Source organism: Caretta caretta, chromosome 1 (genome assembly GCF_965140235.1).
Source record: "Caretta caretta isolate rCarCar2 chromosome 1, rCarCar1.hap1, whole genome shotgun sequence".
In the NCBI taxonomy this organism is placed as follows: domain Eukaryota; kingdom Metazoa; phylum Chordata; order Testudines; family Cheloniidae; genus Caretta; species Caretta caretta.
Genome location: NC_134206.1, coordinates 1781577 through 1809550, shown reverse-complemented (window position 1 = coordinate 1809550; position 27974 = coordinate 1781577). Strand labels below are relative to the sequence as shown.

Genomic DNA, 27974 nt, shown 5'->3' with positions numbered 1-27974 from the left:
CCCCTCGAGGCTGAGTGAACCCCCTGGGATTGCACAGAGCTCTATTATAAACGGTGCTCACCCCTGTGTCGGCTCTCAGCGTGGGATGCTGCCGCAGATGCTGGGGTGAGAGAGGTGTGCGACACGGCTACCGGAGGGGGATTCCCAGGGAAGACACTTCCGCCTCAGGATTCACAGGTACCATCTCTTGCTGAAAGAACAGGAGTACTTGTGGCACCTTAGAGACTAACCAATTTATCTGAGCATAAGTTTTCATGAGCTACAGCTCACTTCATCGGATGCATACCGTGGAAAATACAGTGAGGAGATTTATATAAACACAGAACATGAAAAAATGGGTCCTCACTGTATTTTCCACTGAATGCATCCGATGAAGTGAGCTGTAGCTCACGAAAGCTCATGCTCAAATAAATTGGTTAGTCTCTAAGGTGCCACAAGTACTCCTTTTCTTTTTGCGAATACAGACTAACACGGCTGTTACTCTGAAACATCTCTTGCTGAGGAGCTCACCTGCTCGACAAACCAAGTGCAACGTGGGTATGATGGGACACACAATAGGTCTTTGGTCCTTTCTGCTATGAGAAGCTATTAAACATGCCAGGACCCTTGCCACAAGGGATGATTTTGCTTCAGTATCACTCGCAAAATTATCACTCTTTTGTGTCAACATCTAGGGCCCGGCTGATGGCTTCAGCCCTTAGGTGGCTGCATTTCAGTGGCACAGTAGAGCCTTCAGGATGAAAGGTGTTAGTAGAGGTACAAAACAAGGCCAAATTCTGAGGCAAATGTCCACCTGGAGTGAGAACAGAGCAGAGACCTCAGGAACCAGCTGTGTGTTAATGCACAGAGACTTTCACCCCCTCCTCTTGCATTTCAGGGCTCTGGCTGTTAATGGGCAGTGTGTGTGAGGGGGATGGGAGTGGGGGGGCTTTTGCCAGAATTTTATCTGCTGGAAAACGTGGAGATGTTAGAGCTCCTCACTGGAACTATTGCAAGACCATTTCAATGTGGGCAAGGCATGTTTCTCCTAGCTTCATCTGAAAAGTTGTCTGAACCATTATGCCTGAAACTTTGAAGAAACAATTCCACCAGAATCAGACACCCAGCATGGAAAATTTCAGTACAAACTCTTAAATTCTGGCAAACTTATAAGCAACTGAAAATGAGGTCTTCTTAATAGTGGTGACACCAGAACCACCTACAATGGCCAATTCAGCTAAAGTCTTTGCTCTAATAATGATTGTGGCAAGGAGTTCCACAGGTCAAATAAGTATTATGTTAACAATTTTCTTTTCTCAATATAATACGTTCAGACTTTCAATGTAATTGAATGTTTCCTTGTTTGTGTGTTATGACACAGAGTAAATATAAATGGCTGATCGCCTTTCTTTATGAATAGATTCATAAGGTATGAGGCCAGAAGTGACAATTCTACCATACAGTCTGACATCCCGTATAACACAGGCCATTACATTTCTCCCAGTTATCCCTGGATTGAGCCCAAAGACTTGTGTGTGACTAAGTCCCGGTCTACTTTGGAATTTTACATCACAGAATCATAGAGCAACAAGGTGAGAAGGGACCGCTACGGTCATCGATGGCTAATGTAGTGCCCATCTTTAAAAAAGGGAAGAAGGAGGACCCTGGGAACTACAGGCCAGTCAGCCTCACCTCAGTCCCTGGAAAAATCATGGAGCAGGTCCTCAGGAACAGTCAGCATGGATTCACCAAGGGAAGGTCATGCCTGACTAATCTAATCGCCTTCTATGATGAGATTACTGGTTCTGTGGATGAAGGGAAAGCAGTGGGTGTATTGTTTCTTGATTTTAGCAAAGCTTTTGACACGGTCTCCCACAGTATTCTTGTCAGCAAGTTAAAGAACTACGGGCTGGAAGAAGGCACTATAAGGTGGGTAGAAAGCTGGCTAGATTGTCGGGCTCAACGGGTAGTGATCAATGGCTCCATGTCTAGTTGGCAGCTGGTGTCAAGTAGAGAGCCCCAGGGGTCGGACCTGGGGCCGGTTTTGTTCAATAAATGATCTGGAGGATGGTGTGGATTGCACTCTCAGCAAATTTGCGGATGATACTAAACTGGGAGGAGTGGTAGATACGCTGGAGGACAGGGATAGGATACAGAAAGACCTAGACAAATTGGAGGATTGGGCCAAAAGAAATCTGATGAGGTTCAATAAGGATAAGTGCAGGGTCCTGCACTTAGGACGGAAGAACCCAATGCACAGCTACAGACTAGGGACCGAATGGCTAGGCAGCAGTTCTGCGGAAAAGGACCTAGGGGTGACAGTGGACGAGAAGCTGGATATGAGTCAGCAGTGTGCCCTTGTTGCCAAGAAGGCCAATGGCATTTTGGGATGTATAAGTAGGGGCATAGCGAGCAGATCGAGGGACGTGATCGTCCCCCTCTATTCGACATTGGTGAGGCCTCATCTGGAGCACTGTGTCCAGTTTTGGGCCCCACACTACAAGAAGGATGTGGAGAAATTGGAGAGAGTCCAGCGAAGGGCAACAAAAATGATTAGGGGTCTGGAACACATGAGTTATGAGGAGAGGCTGAGGGAGCTGGGATTGTTTAGCCTGCAGAAGAGAAGAATGAGGGGGGATTTGATAGCTGCTTTCAACTACCTGAGAGGTGGTTCCAGAGGGGATGGTTCTAGACTATTCTCAGTGGTAGAAGAGGACAGAACAAGGAGTAATGGTCTCAAGTTGCAGTGGGGGAGGTTTAGGTTGGATATTAGGCAAAACTTTTTCACTAGGAGGGTGGTGAAACACTGGAATGCGTTACCTAGGGAGGTGGTAGAATCTCCTTCCTTAGAAGTTTTTAAGGTCAGGCTTGACAAAGCCCTGGCTGGGATGATTTAATTGGGGATTGGTCCTGCTTTGAGCAGGGGGTTGGACTAGATGACCTCCTGAGGTCCCTTCCAACCCTGATATTGTATGATTCTATGATCGAGCATTAACCTTCTGCCAAGATACAGCATTTGTTGTGTCTAACGATCCCAGACAGATGACTATCTAGCCTTCTTTGGAAAATCTCCAGCAAAGGAGCCTCCACAACCTCCCAAGGCACCTAGGGATAGGATACAGAGGGACCGAGACAAATTAGAGGATTGGGCCAAAAGAAATCTGATGAGGTTAAACAAGGACAAGTGCAGAGTCCTGCACTTAGGACGGAAGAATCCAATGCACCGCTACAGACTAGGGACCAAATGGCAAGGCAGCAGCTCTGCAGAAAAGGACCTAGGGATTACAGTGGATGAAAAGCTGGATATGAGTCAACAGTGTGCCCTTGTTGCCAAGAAGGCTAATGTCATTTGGAGCTGTATAAGTAGGAGCATTGCCGGGAGATCGAGGGACGTGATCGTTCCCCTCTGTTCGACATTGGTGAGGCCTCATCTGGAGTCCTGTGTCCACTTTTGGGACCCACACTAGAAGAAGGATGTGGAAAAATTGGAAAGAATCCAGCAGAGGGCAACAAAAATGATTAGGGGACTGGAACACATGACTTATGAGGAAAGGCTGAGGGAACTGGGATTGTTTAGTCTGCAGAAGAGAAGAATGAGGGGTGATTTGATCGCTGCTTTCAACTACCTGAAAGGGGGTTCCAAAGAGGATGGCTCTAGACTGTTCTCAGTGGTAGCAGATGACAGAACAAGGAGTAATGGTCTCAAGTTGCAGTGCGGGAGGTTTAGGTTGGATGTTAGGAAAACCTTTTTCATTAGGAGGGTGGTGAAACACTGGAATGCGTTACCTAGGGAGGTGGTGTAATCTCCTTCCTTAGATATTTTTAAGGTCAGACTTGACAAAGCCCTGGCTGGGATGATTTAGTTGGGGATTGGTCTTGCTTTGAGCAGGGAGTTGGACTAGATGACCTCCTGAGGTCCCTTCTAACCCTGATATTGTATGATTCTATACAGCAGTGACCAAAATTGGATACACGACTGCAACTGAGGCCTAACCAGCACTGAGTAGACCAGTAATATGAACTTCAGTGACTGTCATACTATACCTCTGATAATGCAACCTAATATTTCATTTGCCTTTTTTGAAACAATAAAAAATATCCATACACCTGAGAGATCAAATAAAACAGTAAAATAAAAAAGAATCCCATTCAATTACATTGTGTAATGGCAGACAGCTAAGAGGAGAAAAGTTTTTAAAGTGCTTATATATCAGTGCTAAAAGTCTAAATAATAAAATGGGTGAACTAGAGTGCCTCATATTAAAGGAGGATATGGATATAAGAGGCATCACAGAAACTTGGTGGAATGAGGATAATCAATGGGACACAGTAATACCAGGTTTCAGAGTAACAGCCGTGTTAGTCTGTATTCGCAAAAAGAAAAGGAGTACTTGTGGCACCTTAGAGACCAACCAATTTATTTGAGCATGAGCTTTCGTGAGCTACAGCTCACTTCATCGGATGCATACTGTGGAAACTGCAGAAGACGTTATATACACAGAGACCATGAAACAATACCTCCTCCCACCCCACTCTCCTGCTGGTAATAGCTTATCTAAAGTGATCACTCTCCTTAGAATGTGTATGATAATCAAGGTGAGCCATTTCCAGCACAAATCCAGGTTTTCTCACCCCCACCCCCTTCATACAACCATACACACAAGCTCACTCTCCTGCTGGTAATAGCCCATCCAAAGTGACCACTCTCCTTACAATGTGTATGAAAATCAAGGTGGGCCATTTCAAGCACAAATCTAGGTTTTTACCTTGGAGACACCACTGACTTCCTGAGGAATCTACAATCCATCGGTGATATTCCTGAAAACACCATCCTGGCCACTATGGATGTAGAAGCCCTCTACACCAACATTCCACACAAAGGTGGACTACAAGCCGTCAGGAACACTATCCCCGATAATGTCATGGCTAACCTGGTGGCTGAACTTTGTGACTTTGTCCTTACCCATAACTATTTTACATTTGGGGACAATGTATACCTTCAGATCAGCAGCACTGCTATGGGTACCCGCATGGCCCCACAGTATACCGACATTTTAATGGCTGACTTAGAACAACGCTTCCTCAGCTCTCATCCCCAACGCCCCTACTCTACTTGTGCTATATTGATGACATCTTCATCATCTGGACCCATGGAAAAGAAGCCCTTGAGGAATTCCACCATGATTTCAACAATTTCCATCCCACCATCAACCTCAGCCTGGACCAGACCACACAAGAGATCCACTTCCTGGCCACTACAGTGCTAATAAACAATGGTCACATAAACACCACCCTATACCGGAAACCTACTGACCGCTATTCCTACCTACATGCCTCCAGCTTTCACCCTGACCACACCACACGATCCATCATCTACAGCCAAGCTCTGTGATACAACAGCATTTGCTCCAACCCCTCAGACAGAGACAAACACCTACAAGATCTCTATCAAGCATTCTTACAACTACAATACCCATCTGCGGAAGTGAAGAAACAGATTGATAGAGCCAGAAGAGTTCCCAGAAGTCACCTACTACAGGACAGGCCTAACAAAGAAAATAACAGAACGCCACTAGCCGTCACCTTCAGCCCCTAACTAAAACCCCTCCAACGCATTATTAAGGATCTACAACCTATCCTGAAGGATGACCCAAAACTCTCACAAATCTTGGGAGACAGGCCAGTCTTTGCCTACAGACAGCCCCCCAACCTGAAGCAAATACTCACCACCAACCACATACCACACAACAGAACCACTAACCCAGGAACCTATCCTTGCAACAAAGCCCGTTGCCAACTGTGCCCACATATCTATTCAGGGGACACTATCACAGGGCCTAATCACATCAGCCACACTATCATATCTTCATAAATGATCTGGAGGATGGTGTGGATTGCACTCTCAGCAAATTTGCGGATGATACTAAACTGGGAGGAGTGGTAGATACGCTGGAGGGGAGGGATAGGATACAGAAGGACCTAGACAAATTGGAGGATTGGGCCAAAAGAAATCTGATGAGGTTCAATAAGGATAAGTGCAGGGTCCTGCACTTAGGACGGAAGAACCCAATGCACAGCTACAGACTAGGGACCGAATGGCTAGGCAGCAGTTCTGCGGAAAAGGACCTAGGGGTGACAGTGGACGAGAAGCTGGATATGAGTCAGCAGTGTGCCCTTGTTGCCAAGAAGGCCAATGGCATTTTGGGATGTATAAGTAGGGGCATAGCGAGCAGATCGAGGGACGTGATCGTTCCCCTCTATTCGACATTGGTGAGGCCTCATCTGGAGTACTGTGTCCAGTTTTGGGCCCCACACTTCAAGAAGGATATGGATAAATTGGAGAGAGTCCAGCGAAGGGCAACAAAAATGATTAGGGATCTGGAACACATGAGTTATGAGGAGAGGCTGAGGGAGCTGGGATTGTTTAGCCTGCAGAAGAGAAGAATGAGGGGGGATTTGATAGCTGCTTTCAACTACCTGAAAGGGGGTTCCAAAGAGGATGGCTCTAGACTGTTCTCAATGGTAGCAGATGACAGAACGAGGAGTAATGGTCTCAAGCTGCAGTGGGGGAGGTTTAGATTGGATATTAGGAAAAACTTTTTCACTAGGAGGGTGGTGAAACACTGGAATGCGTTACCTAGGGAGGTGGTAGAATCTCCTTCCTTAGAGGTTTTTAAGGTCAGGCTTGATAAAGCCCTGGCTGGGATGATTTAACTGGGAATTGGTCCTGCTTCGAGCAGGGGGTTGGACTAGATGACCTTCTGGGGTCCCTTCCAACCCTGATATTCTATGATTCTATGATTCTATGATTCTATGATCAGAAGCTCGTTCACCTGCACATCCACCAATGTGATATATGCCATCATGTGCCAGCAATGCCCCTCTGCCATGTACATTGGTCAAACTGGACAGTCTTTACGTAAAAGAATAAATGGACACAAATCAGATGTCAAGAATGATAACATTCATAAACCAGTCGGAGAACATTTCAATCTCTCTGGTCACGCAATTACAGACATGAAGGTCGCTATCTTACAACAAAAAAACTTCAAATCCAGACTCCAGCGAGAAACTGCTGAATTGGAATTCATTTGCAAATTGGATACTATTAATTTAGGCTTAAATAGAGACTGGGAGTGGCTAAGTCATTATGCAAAGTAGCCTATTTCCCCTTGTTTTTTCCTACCCCCTCCCCCCAGACGTTCTGGTTAAACTTGGATTTATGCTGGAAATGGCCCACCTTGATTATCATACACATTGTAAGGAGAGTGGTCAGTTTGGATGAGCTATTGCCAGCGGGAGAGTGAGTTTGTGTGTGTGTGTGTGTTTTGGGGGCGGGGAGTGAGAAGACCTGGATTTGTGCTGGAAATGGCCCACCTTGATTATCGTGCACATTGTGGGGAGAGTGGTCGCTTTGGATGGGCTGTTACCAGCAGGAGAGTGAGTTTGTGTGTGTATGGGGGTGGAGGCGTGAGAAAACCTGGATTTGTGCTGGAAATGGCCCACCTTGATTATCATGCACATTGTAGGGAGAGTGGTCACTTTGGATAAGCTATTACCATCAGGAGAGTGAGTTTGTGTGTGTGGTTTTTGGAAGGGGGGGGGGTGAGAAAACCTGGATTTGTGCTGGAAATGGCCCAACTTGATTATCATACACATTGTAAGGAGAGTGATCACTTTAGATAAGCTATTACCAGCAGGAGACTGGGGTGGGAGGAGGTATTGTTTCATGGTCTCTGTGTATATAATGTCTTCTGCAGTTTCCACAGTATGCATCCGATGAAAATAGTTTCATGGTCTCTGTGTATATAATGTCTTCTGCAGTTTCCACAGTATGCATCCGATGAAGTGAGCTGTAGCTCACGAAAGCTTATGCTCAAATAAATTGGTTAGTCTCTAAGGTGCCACAAGTACTCCTTTTCTTTTTAGTAATACCAGGGTACAAAATATATCGGAAGGACAGAACAGGTCGGGCTGGTGAGGGAGTGGCATTATAAGTGAAAGAAAGACTAGAATCAAATGTAATAAAATTGGTAAATTAATCAAACTGTACCATAAAATCTCCATGGATGGAAATTCCATGCTCTAATCATAAGACTATAGCAGTAGTAGTAGGATATACCACCGACCACCTGACCAAGATAGTGATAGTGACTGTGAAATGCTCAGGGAGATTAGAAAGGCTATAAAAATAAAAAAAACTCACTAATAATGGGGTTTTTCAACTATTCCCATATCAACTGGGTACATGTCACCTCAGGACGGGATGCAGAGATAAAGTTTCTTGGCACCTTAAAGTACTGCTTCTTGGTGCACCTAATCATGGAACCCACGAGAGAGGCAATTCTTGATTTAGTCCTAAGTGGAGCACAGGATCAGGTCCAAGAGGTGAATATAGCTGGACCGCTTGGTAATGGTGACCATAATATAATTAAATTTATTATTAATTTGAAAATATGTTTTTATATTTTTAGATAGATTTATATTTTTAAATGATGCTAAAGCTAGTGTGGTCTCTTGCTGCATTTCCTATCTTTTCCACATAGTGGAGTAGTTTGCTCTCGTGCTCTTAATAACGTCTCTTTGAAAAACTGCCAACTGTCTTCAATTGTTTTTCCCTTTAGACTTGCTTCCCATGGGATTTTATGTGCCAGCTCCCTGAGTTGGCTAAGGCATGCTTTTTTTGCAACCCATTGTCTTTATTTTGCTGTTCTCCCTTCTACCATTCCTTAGAATCATGGACACTATCATTTCATGATCACTTTCCCCCAAGCTGCCTTCCATTTTCAAATTCTCAACCAGTTCCTCCCTATTTGTCATAATCAAGTCTAGAACAGCCTCTCCCCTGGTAGCTTTCTCCACCTTCTGAATTAAAAAAAAATGTGACTTTTTAGCTGTATAATGAACTCTTCTTAATATACTGCCAATTTCCAATCCCATTTTTCTGTCACAAATATTCCTCCCAATAAGTGTTGTTGATAATTTGTCTCATCTTTGGGTAATTAGCCCTTTGGAAGCATTAAGTACCTACAGATATTACTGGTTGGGAACTGTTCTCTGTTTCTCTATTTCAATGTCATCCGTTCCATTTTTTATTTTGTTCTCCTGTATCATATGCCCCCTTCTTTGTCTCTTCCCTAAACTAAACAGTCCCAAACTTTTCAGTCTGTCTACATAGGGCATCCTCCCTGATTCTCACATCTCCAGAAATTCCTTTTCTATCTGCTATACCTTTGATAGAGACTGGGTGACCAAAGCTGAGCACATGTCCAGAGCAAGTTATTCCCCATCCCATTCTTTAGAAATCCGAACGTTGTCTTTGTTTTGGCAAAGGTTTGGATTTTTTCCCTTCTCATATTTTGAGCAACTGTGTGAATGGGGATCTCCCTACAGTATGGACTCTCTTGCCTGGTTTCATTGCATTAAGGAACAGTGAGGGCTAACCAGTATCTACACTAAGGTTTCCTGCTCGTGCCTATTAAGATTTCCCACAACACGGCATGTAGGATATACTGACTCATGGAGCACTATAGCATATGGCGCATATTCAAATATATAATTGGCATTAGTAGGATCAGTTGTTCATAATTCATTTTTCTGACTAATGAAAATGTCATTTCTCAGTGTGTGAAGAGTGACCAATCTGCTTCATCCATGAGAACAGCCTCCTGTAGTGAATTGAGTGTCTCATATTAACAATATTAACAAGGCTAACAGAGGGAGTTTGTCTGGGATCTGTTTGAGAGGAGGTACGCAAAGGGCTGCATTAGGGAGGCTGTGTTGGTGAGTATCTGAGTGTCTGTTGTGGGGACAGTTTGACAGTTTGACCATGTGCTTGATTGATTGTTTGAAAAGTGCGAATTGGGAGTGCTTTGTTCCAGGTGAGCCTTGAGTGGGCCTGACTGTTATAAAAAGCCAGTCAGCTGTGAACCAGTGGAGCGGCGAACAGCAGAGAGGCTAACAGAGGGAGTTTGCCTGGGGAGAGCCCACTGAGGCTTTCATCTTACAGGCTTCTCTGAGTAGTTACTACAACTCAAGGTCAATCTGGGTGACCAGTCTGGATATGATTTTTATTGCCATGTCCTATATCCAGATCCTCAGGGCCATCTTTAGCCTCCCCACAAAGGACACCCGACTTAAGACTTTGGGGAGCTGCAGCTCCCATCTCTGTGCCACCCTACCCTTTTATATCCCAGCTCTCTTCTCCTCCCTCACTTACTGTTTTGGCCACCATGTGGCCCTGCAGGTCCATGTTCTCATGGCCAACATGTACCTCCTGGTGCCCCCCATGCTAAACCCCATCATCCACGGGGTAAGGACCAAACAGATCCGGGACAGGCTGCTCCATGTCTTTACTCGTAAAGGGACTAAATTTTTCTCCTGGTGCACTGCCTCTCAGACTGAGCTCCATGCAGAGCTGGCTGATGACATGGTGCTGACCCCTCTTTCCTGAATCACTTACTGGGCAGTCAAAGCGACATTAAATCCTTTACTGGCCTTACTGTGCTGTGTTAGCCTGACAAACTGGGGAATTGTTCTGTGTACAACTCATTAACTCATTGGATTGCCACATTTCTAGTTGCTGGTAACTGGACCTATGAAGCCTCTGCCCTGCTTCTTTCCCCAATACTCTGCCCTGCTCCATATCTTCACTCAAGTCCCCACCTATTTCTTTGCTTCTTCCTTCGTGTCCCCATGGCCTTCTGCACTTCTTCCCTCTAGGCCCATCCCTCTTCTCCACCTTTTCCCCAATACCCAACCCTTGTTGTTCGCTCTTGTCCTCCCCTATTGCCATCACTCATTGGATTGTCTCCACCTTCCTTCCCCTGCCTGGGCTCCCTCTGCTCCGGGGCTAGGACTGAATCCCGACAAGGATCCTGGTTGTAGGTAGGAGGTGGTAATGGCTGAGCAGGGGCTGCTGTGGGTTAATGACCTGATGCCTCTCTGCACCCTGCAGTAACCGAACAATGGCAGGTTCCCTTTTTGACCAGACTTTCTGATTTACCTGACAATTATAAATGGCAGCCAGAAACAGAAGCCCAAAACAAGAGTGTTTGGGTAAAACCATGATGTGTGGAAACCCTATTCATTCATGTTTGATTGCATGAACCATCTGTATCCTTATGTCTTCGGGCTTTTCCTGAGCTCTTCACTCACATGCCTTGAGCTCAGGGGCAGGAGGCTGGGGCGGAGGCATCTGTCTATAAATAGGTTGGTCGTTTAAGACTCTCAGCCCTGAAGAGATCTTGTCCAGACAAAAGAAAAAAGTAACTGTAGTCTTGGTAAAACCAGTTTTGTCCAGCGTCTTTGTACAGGGGAGGACGTGGAAGAAATCGACCCTCCCCAGAAGGGGGAACAGAGAGAGGAGGTGGAATAGGAGACTCTTTGGTAGCAGGTCTTTGGCTGCAGCAGATAGACAGGCCTTCTGTTACTTTCCTTGTTGGGCCTGTCTTGTAGCAAGTGACTTCTGGGTATCCTTCTGGCTCTGTCAATCTGTTTCTTCACTTTACCACCCCCCTCCCCCGAAAAATGTTTTCACTTTCTCACTGAACCAGGTGTTTATCCAAAGCGGTCCACTTCTTTGACTATGGAATTGAGACTTTCTAGCTATCTAATAAATGCTTCTTCTAGAATTCCAATTTTCCCTCCTCAGTTTTCTGTCTATTTTTTTCCGATATTTTGCCTCAGCTTTGAGGAACTAGCTCTTGTGAAATTCAAAGTGTCTACAGGTTTCAGAGTAGCAGCCATGTTAGCCTGTATTCACAAAAAGAAAAGGAGTACTTCTGGCACCTTAGAGACTAACAAATTTATGTGAGCATAAGCATTCGTAAGCTACAGCTCACTACAGATATTACTGGTTGGGAATAGTGCTCTGTTTGACCATTTGAATGTAATCAGCTCCATTTCTTAATTTTCCCTACTCCTCTATCACACACCCCTTCTTTGTCTCTCCATCCAGGAATATTTACTGCGACCATCACCTGAGACCCTGGGAACAAACAGAAATTCCAGTGAATGTACAGTACATGCAGAAGACACGGTTCTGCCTCAGAGTTGGACACCTTCTCCCCTACTCCATGTCAGATTCCAACATAACTGACTTCACCAACCCCTCCACCTTCATCCTGTTGGGCATTCCTGGCCTGGAGGTGGCCCATGTCTGGATCTCCATCCCCTTCTGCACCGTGTACTCCATAGCCATCTTGGGGAACTTCACCATCCTGTTAATAGTGAAGAGGGAGCCAAGCCTCCACGGGCCCATGTACTATTTCCTCTGCATGCTGGCCATCACCGACCTGGTCCTGTCCACCTCCACCCTGCCCAAAACGCTGAGCATCTTCTGGTTGAATTCCAGGGAGATCAATTTCAGTGCCTGCCTCACCCAGATGTTCTTCATTCACTGCTTCTCAGGGATGGAGTCTGGGATCCTAGTGGCCATGGCTTTGGATCGCTACGTGGCCATTTGTCATCCCTTGAGACATTCCACCATCCTGAGAAACTCTGTGGTGGCCAAGATAGGCCTGGCCATGGTGCTGCGTGGAGGTATGCTTGTACTGCCCTTTCTCATCCTGGCGAGGCAGTGGCCATATTGTAGGACCAACATCATCCCACACTCGTACTGCGAGCACACGGTCATGGTGAAATTGGCCTGCGCAGACATCCGCATCAGCAATTACTATGGCCTCTTTGTGTTATTCTTTGTGACCGGTGTGGATGTGTTTTTTATCGCTATGTCCTATATCCAGATCCTCAGGGCCATCTTCAGCCTCCCCACAAAGGATGCCCGGATCAAGACTTTTGGGACCTGCAGCTCCCACCTCGGTGTCATCTTAGCCTTTTACATCCCCGCTCTCTTCTCCTTACTCACACACCGGTTTGGGCAGAATGTGCCCCTGCATTTCCACATTCTAATGGCCAATGTGTACCTCCTGGTGCCCCCCATGCTGAACCCCATCATCTATGGGGTGAGGACCAAAGAAATCTGGGACAGGCTGCTCCATCTCTTTACTCATAAAGAGACTTAAAAGTTTTCTGCTGAGGCTCTGGCTCTCAGACTAAGCTCTGTCTGGAGCTGGCTGGTAACATGGTGTGGGGCCCTCTTCCCTGAGTCACTTCTTAGACAGTCAAAAAGACATTAAATGCTCTTTCCTGCTCTTACTGTGCTGTGTCAGTGTGACAAACAGGGGAATTGCTCTGTGTTCAACTCCTTAACCAATTGGGATGCCACCTTTCCAATTTCTATTAAATGGACCCCTGGGGCTCTGCCCTCTGCCCAATTCCTTCCTCCAGTGTCCAGCCCCTGCTCCACATCTCACCTCAAGCCTCCAACCATTTCTGCGCTTTACCACTCAAGGCCCCGCCCCTCTTGCTCACTCCTCTCCTTTTCTTCCACCATCGCTCGCCGAAACTCCTCCCTTTCCCACCACCCCAGCGGGGCTCCATAGGATCCGAGGCTGGGACTGGAGCTGCTGCAGCCTTACAAAGAGCCTGCACTGGGTACAGTGAGGACACAGTGCTCTGGCCGACACGCCACTTAGGAGCAGAGAGGGAAGCCAGGAAGCTGTATAAAAGCAGCTGAGGGTTGTGTGGGAGACGGGCAGGATTATGCATCGTACAGTTTGTGGGCCCTACAGCTCAGATACAAAATCCTGAGGGCAGAGACCATTGTGTGACTTATTTCTTTAGCTTCTGGCTCCCTTTTGTTCCTCCTGTAACGAGGATAGACTGGGAGCTGTTTGCCCTGAGCCAGGCCTCGTGGGCAGGGCAAGGAATCAGCTTTGAAGCTGGGAGGACAACAGCAGAGAGAGGCAGAAGGATCAGCCCCTGTTTTATCTGGGAAGCTGGGGTGCTGGGCAGAGGCCGGGATGGCTGCAGTAGCTGACAGGGAGGGAGATAACTGGCACACCTGCCAAGAGCTGGGTATTTACACGTGTACATGGCACTTTATCTGGAACTACAGGACATCCATTGCCCAGGGGCTGAAGCTGAACAGGGAAGCTGTGTCTACCATATGCTCTGCATGATGCTTTTGATCACTACATCTGGAGGATCTATAGCTAGGCTGCAAGGCAGCGTTATCCCCATGTCATGGATGGGCTGAGCCACACAGATGTAAAGTGATTTACCCAAGGCCAAACAATGAGTCAGTGGTAGAGCTGAGAATAAGAACCAAGAGTCCTGACCCCCCAGCACCATTGCTCTGGCCATGAACTGGAATTGCTCCTCTGGTACCAGTACAGCACCAGTAATCATAACTTGAGACACAAAGGCAAGACATGCACACGAACAGGATAATCATACCCAGCAGATCATAACTTTCCTATTGACACCTGACAGGACACACTTTGTTCAACATTTGTTGCAGCTGAATAACAGTGGCAGCAACAATGATAAAGATGGTCATTATTCAATCATACAGCATCACAGCATGTTCTTCTCCCACAATTTTGCTACAGTTGCTCGCCACCTGAGGAAGGGACATTCCCTGGATCTAGCAGGACAAGCAGCTGGGACACTGGAGCCACTGGAGGACGGGAAAAGCAGAGAAAGGCTTGTTTTGCTGCAGGGAGCCTGGTCCTTGTACAAATAGCTGAGGAAAGAGTCCTTTAAAAGTGGTTTCAGAGGAACAGCCGTGTTAGTCTGTATTCGCAAAAAGAAAAGGAGTACTTGTGGCACCTTAGAGACTAACCAATTTATTTGAGCATGAGCTTTCGTGAGCTACAGCTCACTTCATCAGATGTTTACCGTGGAAACTGCAGCAGACTTTATATACACACAGAGAATATGAAACAATATATTCTCTGTGTGTATATAAAGTCTGCTGCAGTTTCCACGGTAAACATCTGATGAAGTGAGCTGTAGCTCACGAAAGCTCATGCTCAAATAAATTGGTTAGTCTCTAAGGTGCCACAAGTACTCCTTTTCTTTTCTTTAAAAGTGGGAGGTGGACATCCGTGAACGTGAGTGTTTCCTCCAACCATAGCCAGCCAGCCCCCTTGACTTTGAACAACCTCAACTTGTGTTTGACTAAAGCATCTTCCAAAAAGGTGTCCAGGGCTAGATCCACAAAGGCACTTGTGTAAATACTGAATTTAGGCACTGCTGCCTTTCTCAAACCCCGGCTCATCTGCTGCCTGACCCTGCAGGAGCCTCAGGTTCTGGCAGTCACCTGCACAAAGCAGCCTGAATGCTGATGCTGCTCCACAGATAACAAGCTGCTCAGAGTCTTTGCTCGGGCCTCCGTTCCGGTGGCGTTCTCCAATGAGGTGTTCCCTCACCCATCTCCCCGTCAGGCCCAATCAGTTAGGCGTTTTCAGACCACAACTCCCCCATGGGGCCTTGCAGATCGGGATTGTGTGTGTGTGTTTGCATGTGTGTCCATAGGCGTGGTTGTGCCTGGTGTGACGTTGCACCCCATAATGCTTTCTGGGAATATGCTTTTTAATGTATGTGTGACATAATTGGAATATGTTTTTTGCTATGTATGCCATGTTTAACATATCTCTGTAAAGGTTATGATCTACTAAATATATTCATCCTATTTGTATGCATGTATCGTTTTTTAATTCAAAATGATGAACATTGGCTATGTACTTGTTTAATTTTAAGTAACCTCAGTGAAGCAGTTGGTCAGCTTCCTGAGAAAAGACTATTTTCAGTAAGTGCCTGTCATAAATATAAAGGGAAGGGTAAACCCCTTTAAAATCCCTCCTGGCCAGAGGAAAAATCCTTTCACCTGTAAAGGGTTAAGAAGCTAAAGGTAACCTCACTGGCACCTGACCAAAAGGACCAATGAGGAGACAAGATACTTTCAAAAGCTGGGAGGAGGGAGAAAAACAAAAGGTCTGGGTCTGTCATTATGATGCTTTTGCTGGAGACAGAACAGGAATGGAGTCTTAGAACTTAGTAAGTAATCTAGCTAGATATGTGTTAGATTATGATTTCTTGAAATGGCTGAGAAAATAGCTGTGTTGAATAGAATGACTATTCCTGTCTGTGTGTCTTTTTTGTAACTTAAGGTTTTGCCTAGAGGGATTCTCTGTGTTTTGAATCTAATTACCCTGTAAAGTATTTACCATCCTGATTTTACAGAGATGATTCTCCTTTTACCTCTATTAAAAGTCTTCTTGTAAGGAAACTGAATGCTTTTTCATTGTTCTCAGATCCAAGGGTTTGGGTCTGTGGTCACCTATGCAAATTGGTGAGGATTTTTACCAAACCTTCCCCAGAAAGTGGGGTGCAAGGGTTGGGAGGATTTTGGGTGGAAAGACGTGTCCAAACTATGCTTTTTCAGGAACCCAGATAAAGTTTGGTGGTGGCAGTGGAAGTCCAGAGGCAAAAGGGTAAAATAGTTTGTACCTTGGGAAATTTTAACCTAAGCTGGTAAAAGTAAGCTTAGGAGGTGTTCATGCAGGTCCCCACATCTGTACCCTAGAGTTCAGAGTGGGGAAGGAACCTTGACAGTGCCCAATCAAGAAACACTTAAGCTTACTATGAACTGGGAGATGCCAATCCACATCTGAGCTTTCCCAGGAATGTGGCCTGGCTTGTTAGGAACCAAGTCATGCATGGACATGTGACTTGCCCATGTGACTCCAAAACTCGATCTTGGACTGAATTCTGGATAGGAGAGAGGAAGGGGTTTCCACCCACAAAAGAAAGTCTATTTAAGCCCCTGGGAGCCCCCTCCATTTGGTCTTCAGTTGGCTGAAGAGAGAGCCTCTCCATCTCCAAGGATACCTGAAAGAAACTGGAACAAAGAACAGTAGCCACGAGGGTGTGAGTGATCACTGGACCCAGACTAGAAGGAGACTAGTCTGTAAAATAATCTTATTGGAACATCTCTGAGGGTTAGATTTCATCTGTAATCACTTTCTTACTACATTAGGTTTACACTTGCATTTTTTATTTTATTTTGCTTGGAATTCACTTTGTTCTGTCTGTTATTACTTGGAACCACTTAAATCCTACTTTTTGTATTTAATAAAATCACATTTTACTTATTAATTAACCCAGAGTATGTATTAATACCTGCCGGGGGGGGGGGGTAGAGAGAACAGCTGCGCATATCCTTCTCTGAGTGTTACAGATGGTGAATAATTTATGAATTTACCCTGTATAAGTTTTATACAAGGTAAAATGGATTTATTTGGGGTTTGGACCCCATTGGGAGCTAGGCATCTGAGTGTTGGAGACAGGAACACTTCTTAAACAATTTTTCCCCAGATCCCTAAATGGCCCATCAAAGGATTGAACTCACAACCCTGGGTTTAGCAGGCCAATACTCAAACCACTGAGCTATCCTTCCCGCCATGGGTTTCTGTGATCCAACCCGTCACACCTGGGTATCTGTGTGTGTATGTGTGCATAGGTGTATGTGTGCGTGAGTGTGCACATGGGTCCATGTGAGTGCTTGCATGTGTGTGCACCCTCAGCTCGCAGTTTAGCACCCTCACCTGGAGTCTGTGAGACCCAGATTCAAATCCCTGCTCCTCTGAAGGTTTATTTGTACAAAGTGGAAGAGCTCCAGACAGACAGACTCAATGCCCCACACAGAATTGCCATTTGCCTGGTACTCAGGGCACTCATGTGGGACACGAGAGACATGTGTTTTAGTCCCTGGTCCAAATCAGGTAGAGCAGAGATTTTGAATCTGAGTCTCCCAACACTCTATCAGATCTGTCACTAGAAAGTGCTGACCTGTCCTGGGCACCTCGCTCCAGGAGAGGGATCACAGATGACAGTCCCATGAGGAAATATGCACCTCTCTCCAGCTCCTTAGCCAGGCCCCTACACACCCCAATTACTGGGCGTTAGGTGCTAGAGGACTGTGTATGGGCTTTGGAGACCAGAGTGGCTAAAGGGAGCTAAGGGAGACAGAGGGATACACAGATGATCTTTCCGGGACAGAGCAGAGTGGTCCCATCCCCAGTCTGACAGCCTCTGTGCTTTTGAGGATGATGAAAGTCTCAAGGAAAAAGAATGTCAAACTAGAGCAGCTGGGACCCTGCTTCCAGATGATGTGATGGTCTCCTGTCATACTGAGAATACCTCTCCAGGGGACGGAACTCCAGTTATTAGGAAGAGACAGGTAATTGTTAGGGGGGATTTGATCATTCGAAATATAGATAGTTGGGTTTGTGATGACTGGGAGAACTGCATGGTGACTTGGCTGCCTTGTGCGAAGGTTGCAGATCTCTTGTGAGGTCCTGCAGGACAAATTTAGGCTTCTAGGAAAGAGATTGAAGTCCAGGTCCTCCATGGTAGAATTCTCTGAACTACTTCCACTTTCACGCACAGGGCCCATTAGACAGGCAGAACTGCAAGGTATCAATGCGTGGCTGAGACGGTGTGTGGGGGGGTAGATTTATCAGGAACTGGGGAAACTTTGGGGAATGCGGGAGCATACACAGGAAGGCTGGGCTCCACCGAAACCAAAATGGAACCAGACCGCTGGCACTCAAAATTAACATAGCACAGAGAGAATTTTTTAAACTAAGGGCTGAGTGAAAGCCAACATGTGCGGAAAAGCACATGGTTCAAACAGAGTCATCCCTTAGGGGAGGCTGTAGTCATGGAGATTCTCGTAGTAAGGAGGAGAGGATGGAAGATGATAAAATATGGGTAGGCTCTGATGAGAAACAAATGAAGAAGACTCCCGTTCAAATACATCCTGTAATGGCAGACAGCTAATAAAGTGACAATTTTGAAAGTACTAATATAGAAATGCTAGAAGTCTAAATAATAAAATGGGTGAACTAGAGTGCCTCATTTTAAATGAAGATATTGATATAAGAGGCATCACAGAAACTTGGTGGAATGAGGATAATCAATGGGACAGAGTAATACCAGAGTACAAAATATATTGGAAGGACAGAACAGTTCATGCTACAAACTTACCTACATGTTAAAGTTTAATAGGGCTATTAAACAAACTTACCTCACCAGACCCTGTCATACCAAGATCCGTAAAATGACCTTTGATTGAGATCCCTTCTGAAGGGGACACTGAGGGGAAAGGAAAACGAGTAAATTTAACACATGTTCAGGTTCAGGGAGGAGTTTAAAGACACAGTGGGTATTGACAAACTGAACTGTCCAAGCAGAAGGCATGAAATAATAAAAAATATTTGGAAACACCTACCTGTGATAGAAGATTTGGTGTCATTGTTAAATCTCACGATGGAAAGTTTGTTGCTAAGATAAGAACATTCTTATATCTTTTAAAAGAAATAATTTGGTACTGATGCTAATTCCCATGACAAGATGTAACATGTATGATTGTTGGGAAAGGCTTTTGGACATGCTAGGAATAGTAAACAAGAATCCCTTTTGGGATACTGCTTCTCAGCTAACACCCGGAAACAGGCTCAAAGCTTGTCACAGCAGGGAAACCATAATAAACCTGGTCTGCTGTGTGGTAGGGGGAAACTGAGGCACGCCAACTCATGGCATTCATGAATATTTGTATTGGGTTATCACCAGTTGTAAAAACACAATGACTTAACAATGCTGCACAGATACAAAGAGACGTGCTCTATAACAACCCAGAGCTTACCCTATTTGTATGCATGTACAATTTTTGTACCTACATTTATGAATATTAACTATATACCAGTATTCCAAATGTGTTTGCTCCTTAACATACACAAGATAGTTTACGTGCAGTCTAGCCAGCACACTGTGGATGAACCATTCATGGTAATGGCTCCTTAAGAAATACGATAGGACTTAGAAGAAGCATATTCCACCTGATGGAGTTTCCTGTGAACGTTCTAGCCCAGATATGGGTAATGGCCCCTGCTATGGCTCATAGAAGCATGCAAGCGCATGTGGCCAGCTCATATGACACTGGACTCCATCTTGTTCCTGTACTTTTCCACTAACTGTACGGGGAGGACTTCCACTTGGAAAAATGATATTACCATCACATGGCAAAAGCTATGAAATAGAGAAGTGACATCATCACATGGCCCCCATTCCCCCACAGCTCAACGCCTGGAAACACATTAAGAATGAGGACTGAACTGGGGATGGGGTCCCAGGCTGAAGGGATTTCTCGCCTGTGTATGGAAGACTGGTGGGCTGTTTGTCCCATCAGGGTGACACACTGCTTGATTCAAATCCTGTCTAATGTATAAAACTTACACTGTGATTTTGTTTATTTTTTAGATAACCAACTTTGATCGGTTCGCTATTACATATAATCACTTAAAACCTATATTTCTCTAGTTAATAAATCTGTTTGATTATTGCCAATGGATCTGCATGGCAACATATAACACCCAGAGCTTTTCAAACCTTTGAAGAGGAGAGAATGAATCGATTGTTAGCTGCCACGGAAACGCATCATACTGCAATAGATACCAGGGCGCTCATGGCTGACTTTGTCTGCCCAATCTGTTCATGAGTATGTGCTTTACACTTTGACTCCAGAATCTACAAAAAGAGATAGTATGAAAAAGTCATTGTCCAATTGACAAATACACCCCCCGCCAATATAGTGTGTTGTTTGAAATGTAAAAGAGAAATCTGCTCAGGAAATGGAGTTGGTGCATTGTCCTCTCCCCTTGAGAGAGAGGGGGAATGGATAATAAAATTACACTGGTCAGGCTTTCGACCAGGGCAAGACGGTACAGCGTTTGGGTCCTTGGTGGGGGAGCTGGGGGAATTGGCTGGAGCCTCTCTATTTTTGGTTCATGAGTGGCTAGTGAACTAATTCATGTAACTGCAGCTGAGTGTGTTTCTGACTGTGTATGTTTAAGACATGGAGAGGACTGCAGCTTGTCACAGCCTCACAGTGTGAGAGGGACCCAGACTGGAATTCCAGAGGGGTCAGAAGTACCCCAGTTTGTGGTTGCACCATGGAGAAGTCCATCACCTCCACCCAATAAATAGGCCCAGCTAGAGTATGAGTCCGTTTCCCTCTTCTCATGCACTCAGTTACTGATGGAGAGAATGTGGTTATGGCAGGGAAGTCAGGACTCCTGGATTCCGTCTGTCATTCTCTGTGTGACCTTGGCCGAGTCACATCTCCCTGTGCCTCAGTTTACTTATCTGTACAATGGGGATATGCTCATAGTGACTTTCCCTTGCTAGGTCTTTTGAAGATCCTTCAATAGAAGGTGCTGCACAGTATGATGATTTTTACTGGTGAGAATTACTGATCTCTGATCTCTTAGCAACAGCCCCGTGTGTCTGCAGAAAGTGTTTGTGTCTTCCCTCAGCCATCTTTCTCCAGAGCTCTCTGTCTACTATCTACCCAGACCTCCTTAGCATTTACATGGTATCAGACCATTTGGAGATCTAGGCATTATCCCTAGTTTTCTTATCAATCAACTATAATTTTTAATATCACAAATACACGGAGCAGTCAATTCATTTCTGACTCAGCACAGAGCCCCACAGTTCTCAGCTCCCTTTGGGAAGGTCCCTTAATTATTGTTTACTCCTAAAGGTGGATAAGGAACACAGAAGCACAGAGAGGCTTGTCTCCACCCAGTTTACATTCAGATGCCCACTGCTTCCTAGAGGCTGAGCAAGCCTCCCTGGGATTGCACGGAGCTCTATTATAAATGGTGCACACCCCTGTGTCAGATCTCAACGTGGGACACTTCTGCAGATGCTGGGCTGAGAGCGGTATGGGACACGGCTACCTGAGGGGGATTCCTAGGAAGGACACTTCCTTCTCAGGATTCACAGGTACCCATCTCTTGCTGAGGAGCTCACCTTCTCGACAAACCTATTATAACTTGGGAATGATGGGATAGAAAGTAATTTTGTGGTCCTTTATGCTCTGCACACCCATTAAACATCCCAGGCCCTGGCCACAGGTGATGAATTTCCTCCAGTACCATGGGCCAAAATTTCCCTGTATGCTGTGCTGCCCTCCCTGCCCCACAACTGATGGTCTTCATCCCCAAGGTGGCTGAATTTCAGGATGAAAGCTATTAGTAGATGTACAATATGAGGACAAATTCTGAGGTCATACCCCATAGTTTGCTCAGGAACTACTCAGGCAAAACTCCCCTTGGAGTAGGACCCCTTGGAGTAGGAGAAAAGACCCCATGAACCCACTGTGTGTTAATGCACAGATACTGTCACCTCCTTCTCTTGCATTTCAGGGCTATGGCTGTAAACGGGGCTGTTTCCTGACCTTTATCTACTGGAATGCATGAAGGTGCTAGAGCTTCTCAATGAAAAAAAAATCTTTATTCAACATGAGCAAGACATATTTTCTCCTAGCTTCACTGGAGAATGGCCAATCTATGTGTGAATACAATGGCCAATCTATGTGTGAATCCCATTCGGCTAAAATCTTTGCTCCCATAATGTTGCTGGCAATGGATTCCACAGGCCAAATATGTATTATTTTTACAATTTTATTGTATCAGTGTTGTATGTTCAGACTTTCAGTGTAATTGAATGCTCCCTGTTTTGTGTCATGAGACACAGTAAATATAAATGCCTGATCTACTTTCTTTATTGATAGATTCATATGGACTATTAGAAAGTTTTTAAGGTCATCCATCCTGATCTCCTGTATGACACAAGCCATTAAATTTCACCCAGTTACTCCTACATTGAGCCCAGAAACTTGTGTGTGACTAAGTCCTGGTCTATACTGGTGTTTTGCATCACAGAATCATAGAGCTGTAGGGTTAGAAGATACCACAAGGGTCATCCGGTCTAACCCCCTACCAAAAAAGGAAGGATTTGTTGTGTCTGAACCACCCAAGACAGATGGCTGTCCAATATCCCTTGGAAAACCTCCAGCGAAGGAGCTTCCACAACCTTCTGAGGTGTCTGTTCCATTGTTATCCTGTTCTTACAGTGAGATTTAATCTACATCTTCTATGCTGCTGTTTGAACCCATTGCCTCTTGTCCTCCCCTCCTTGGCAAGAAAGAACAATCATTCTCCATCTTTTTTATAGCAGCTTTTCAAGTACTTGAAGACCGCTAGTCTGTCCTCACCTAATCTCCATTTTTCCAAACTAAACATACCCAGTTTCTTTAGCCTTTGTTCCCATGGCTTGAATTCCATCCCTTGGATCCTCTTTGTCTCTCACCTCCGGATCCTTTCCAGCTTATCTACATCCTTCCAATACATTGGTAATCCAGGCTGGACACAATAGTCCAGCTGAGGTCTAACCAGCATTGAATAGAGTGGTAGTTATACATCCCAGGACTTGCAAGCTATGCCTCTGTTAATACAACCAAAATTGTATTTGCAGTAGCAAACAAATCCACCCTCCTCAGCAATGTAGCGATATCAACCTAACCCCAGGGTAGAAAGCATGAGGTTCAGGGAAGAATTCTTCCCTCAACCTAGCTACCAACTCTCAGGAGAACCCTGCTATCTGTATAAGTAGTGTTCACACTGAAGTTGTATGGCAATTCCACTGTAGTGTTTTAAGTATAGACAAGCCTTCAAGCATATGTTTCATCCAGAGATGAGGTGATGGACAATCCATCACTTCCCTTTGCAGTTTATCCCAATGGTTAATAGCCCTCAGTGCTAAACATTTGGCCCTTATTTCCGATTGGAATTTGCCTGGCATCAGCTTCCACCCATTGGGCCTTGCTCTGCCTTTCTCCACTAGATTAAAGAACCCATTATTACCCAGGGTTTTCTCCCAAGGAACATCTCAGCTTGGACATTTTTTTGATGAAATAAATTGAGGAAGCTCTTCAACTCTCTCTCTCTCTCTCTCTCTCTCTCTCTCTCTCTCTCTCTCTCTCTCTCTCTCTCTCTCTCAGTCATTATCTCCTGTCTGCAATCATTTTTTGTGGCTCCTTTCTGCCCCTTTCCAGTTTTTCAACCTCCTTTTTAAAATTCACACAATCAGTTTTCACCAGTGACGTTTGCGAAGGTAAAACCCTTCCCCTGCTGCAACTCATTACTACCCTGTTTATGCATCCAAGGATTGCATTAGCCCTTTTGGCCTCAGCATCACACTGGAAGCTCACAATGAGTTGGGTGTATACAATGACTCCTAAATTCAGATCCATCGGTATGCCTGCCCTGGCTGCCTCATTGTTAAACTTTTTGCAAATCTTTAGGTCGCCTGAACATTTTATCTGTAGTGATTCTGTATTGGCTTCCAGATCATTGATGAACATATTGAATAGCCTCAAGCCCAGAACTGATCCCTGAAGAACCCTGCTAGAAACAGCCCCAATCACTGACAATGGCCAGTTGATAACTGCTTTCACACAGTACTGTCCTGTATTTGCCCTTTTTTTTTTTTGCTCTGCTGCTGCCTGATTGCACACTTCTGGTTCCGAATGATGAGATACGTGTGTACTCTGCTGTTTGTAACTCTACGGTTCTACTATAGATGCTGTTTAATATCCTCCATGACTGCTAAAGGGCTGGAAAGTATTTCATCATCGCCTGGAATAGGAGTACCAAATGCAGAACAAAAATACGTCTTGAACACATCTACTTTTTCTGCAATATTAATAAATTTCCTTTATCCCTCTAGGAATTGACCTAAACCTTTCCTAGCATTTCTTTTGTTCTTAATATACTTAATAATCTTCTTTTTCTCATCCTTAGCCCTGCATGGATTTTCCCTGATGTCTTTAACGTACTTTATCAATTTTCATGAATTCCATTATGTTTTGCTTGCTGTCTTCTCCCCCATTTTTCATATGTCGCTTCCCCCGCCCCCAGTTGCTGCATTCACTCTCCCGCTGAACTGGGTCTGACGGGTTTCCCCCGGGGTGCCACCTGCAGCTGCGGTGCCACTGAGCCCCCCCGACCCACCAGGCTGGGCTCCCTCTCACACTGTGGTTCTGTGCTAAGTCGCCAAGCCTGCTCTTTCACCAGCAAACACACAGGTAGGGACACACCCAGCTGCAGAACTTACAGACTGCTGTGATCGGCTGCGCACGGGGAGGCTACCGCTAAGGAAGTGCCCAGCTGCTCCATCTGGAGTGCAAAACAATATTATATTGTCTTGCGCTGCATAGATCTGCCCCAAGTTATCACTCTCATACGCTGGTTTGTGATAAAGCAAAAGCTAATTTATTAACTAGAAAAGATAGATTTTAAGTCATTATAAGGGATGTCAAACAGATCAAAGCATAATATGGGGTGTAGTGTCAGACCGGGGTTTTACCCATGTGGTCCGCTGTCTTGACTGTGGTATTGTGGCTTTTTAGCTGTCTAATAAATTCTTCTTAAAGAACTCCCAGTTTCATTCCCATGTTTCTCTCCAAATTTTTCCTTCCCAAGAGTTTTGCTGATATTTATCCCTTTTGAAGCACAAAGTGTCTATAGATATTACTGGTTGGTAAATGTTCTGTTTGTCCATATGAGTATAATTACTTACATTCTTTTATTTTCCTCTCTGTCATATACCCCCTTCTTTGTCTTTTCTCTAAACTAAAGAGTCCCAGACTTTTCATTCTGTCCATGACTGACAGCCTCTCCCATTCTTATAACCTGTCTCGTAAAACTCCTTTTGATCTTTTATATCCTTTACAGAGACTGTGTGACCAAAACTGAGTGTGTGTCCAGAGCAGGTTATTCTCCTTCCCATTCCTCAGGCATCTAAACATTGTCTTTGTTTTGGCCTCTGCTGCGAATGAGCAGTTGTTTCCATGGAGCTGCTATTGGTGACGCCGATCTTTTCCCTGAAGTTTGTTCTAGATGGGGTGTATCCCCCAGCACATATCTTGACAAAGGTTTGGGGTTTGTTTCCACTCTCAGATTTTGAGCAACTGGGAGAATAGGGAACTCCCTCCATGATGGACTCTCTAGCCTGGCTTTCATTGTATTAAGAAACAATGATGGATAACTAGTATCCACACTCGTTTTTCCTGCTAGTGCCTATTAAGGTTTCTCATATCAAGATGTGTAGGAATTATTGACACATGTAGCACCATGAAATATGGAATTGGCATTAGTAGGGTTAGTGGTTCATAATTAATTTCTCTGAATAATGAAAATGCCATTTTTCAGTGTGTGACGAGTGACCAGTCTGCTTCATACATGAGAAGAGCCCCAGTAATGCATGCAGTGTCTCAGATTCACATCGTCTCTCCCCCCAGGCACTTGTACTGAGACCATCACCCTGGACCCTGGGCACATACAAGAAGTCAGGAGAACGTACAGTACATGCAAGATATATTGCTCTGCCTCAGCATTGGACACTTGCTCCCCTACTCCATGTCAGATTCCAACACAACCGACTTCACCAACCCCTCCACCTTCATCCTGCTGGGAATTCCTGGCCTGGAGGTGGCCCATGTCTGGATCTCCATCCCCTTCTGCTCCATGTACATCATAGCCATCTTGGGGAACTTCACCATCCTGTTCATTGTGAAGAGGGAGACGAGCCTCCATGGGCCCATGTACTATTTCCTCTGCATGCTGGCCGTCACCGACCTGGTCCTGTCCACGTCCATCCTGCCCAAAACGCTGAGCATCTTCTGGTTCAATTCCAGGGAGATCGATTTCAATGCCTGCCTCACCCAGATGTACTTTATGCACTGCTTCTCAGTGATGGAGTCTGGGATCTTTGTGGCCATGGCTTTGGATCGCTACGTGGCCATCTGCCATCCCCTGAGACATTCCACTATCCTAACAAACCCCATGATAGCCAAGATCTGTCTGGCCGTGGTGCTGCGCGGAGGCTTCTTTGTATTGCCTTATCTCCTCCTGGCGAGGCGGTGGCCATATTGCAGTAACAAAATCATCCCCCACACACACTGTGAGCACATGGCCGTGGTGAAGCTGGCCTGTGCTGACACCCACCTCAGTAGTTACTACGGCCTCTTTGTGCTATTCTCTGTGATTGGTCTGGATGTGTTTTTTATCACTGTGTCCTATACCCAGATCCTCAGAGCAATCTTCAGCCTCCCCACAAAGGACGCCCGGCTGAAGACTTTGGGGACCTGCAGCTCCCACCTCTGTGCCATCTTAGCCTTTTACATCTCAGCTCTCTTCTCCTCCCTCACATACCGGTTTGGGCATAATGTGGATCTGCATTTCCATGTTTTCATTGCCAACGTGTATCTCCTGGTGCCCCCCATGCTAAACCCCATCATTTACGGGGTTAGGACCAAACAGATCCGAGACAGGGTGCTCCTGCTCTTTACTCAAAAAGAGACCTAAAGTTGTCTCCTGGTGCCCTGGCTCTCAGACCAAGCTCTGTGCAGAGCTGGCCTGAAGCACTGACTGGACGGTCAGAGAAACATTAAATTCTTTCCTGTCCTCATTGTGCTGTGTCAGTGTGACAAACTGTGGAACTGGTCTATGTAGAACTCATTAAGTTGTCCCCTTTCTAATTGCTGGTAACTGAACCTCTGAGGCCCCGCCATCTGCCCAACCTCTCCCCTCAACCTCTGCCCCTCTCCACCTATTCCCACAGGGCTCCATCCCTGTTTCTTACTCATTCCATCCCTCTGTAACACACTGGATTATCTCCACCTCCCTCCCCAATCCAGTTGGACTCCCTCTGCTCAGGGGTGGGACGGGAGCTGCTGCAGCTTGACAAGGAACCTGCCGTGAGTGCCCTGAGCATGCAACGCTGTGGCTGACAGGCCGAACAGAGGAAGAGAGGGAAGCCAGGAAGCTGTATAGAAGCAGCTGAGGGTTGGGAGCAAAGCTGTAATACAGGCGGGAAAGACTGCATCGTATAGTTTGTGGCTCCTAAATCTCAGCTACAAATTTGTGAAGGAAGAGACCATTGTGCCGCTTATATCTTTCACTTTCAGCTCCCTCTTGTTCCTCCCAGCTGGGAGCCTGTAGCAGGCAGAGTCCTGACATAGAATCATAGGACTGGAAGGGACCTTGAGATGCCATCAAGTCCAGTCCCCAAGCACCATCTAGACCAGCGGTGTCCAATAGAATTTTGATGCTAGCCACACTTGTGGTTTTGAATTTTTCTTATTAGCCACAGTATAAAAAAGCCACATGCATTAGCCACAATTCAATAGCCTATTAGCCACATGCGGCTAGTGGTGAACGTATTGGACACAG

The 27974-nt window shown here is 45.5% G+C and overlaps 2 protein-coding genes across 2 annotated transcripts; both read left to right on the top strand.

The window, feature by feature from the left end:
- The first annotated feature begins 65 nt into the window (after window positions 1–65).
- Window positions 66–13004, top strand: LOC142071970 (olfactory receptor 52E4-like). The gene is made up of 3 exons (XM_075128226.1): window positions 66–126; window positions 9750–9780; window positions 11939–13004. The coding sequence occupies exon 3, from the start codon at window positions 12006–12008 to the stop codon at window positions 13002–13004; it is 999 nt and encodes a 332-aa protein (XP_074984327.1). The 5' UTR covers window positions 66–126; window positions 9750–9780; window positions 11939–12005.
- A 13104-nt stretch (window positions 13005–26108) lies between these two features.
- Window positions 26109–27107, top strand: LOC125640799 (olfactory receptor 52R1-like). Its single transcript, XM_048859776.2, has one exon. The coding sequence runs from the start codon at window positions 26109–26111 to the stop codon at window positions 27105–27107; it is 999 nt and encodes a 332-aa protein (XP_048715733.1).
- The last annotated feature ends 867 nt before the right edge of the window (window positions 27108–27974 follow it).

Excerpts from the sequence above, each read along its gene's own strand:
- LOC142071970 (XM_075128226.1), top strand. The coding sequence starts at position 12,006 with ATGCAGAAGACACGGTTCTGCCTCAGAGTTGGACACCTTCTCCCCTAC.
- LOC125640799 (XM_048859776.2), top strand. The coding sequence starts at position 26,109 with ATGCAAGATATATTGCTCTGCCTCAGCATTGGACACTTGCTCCCCTAC.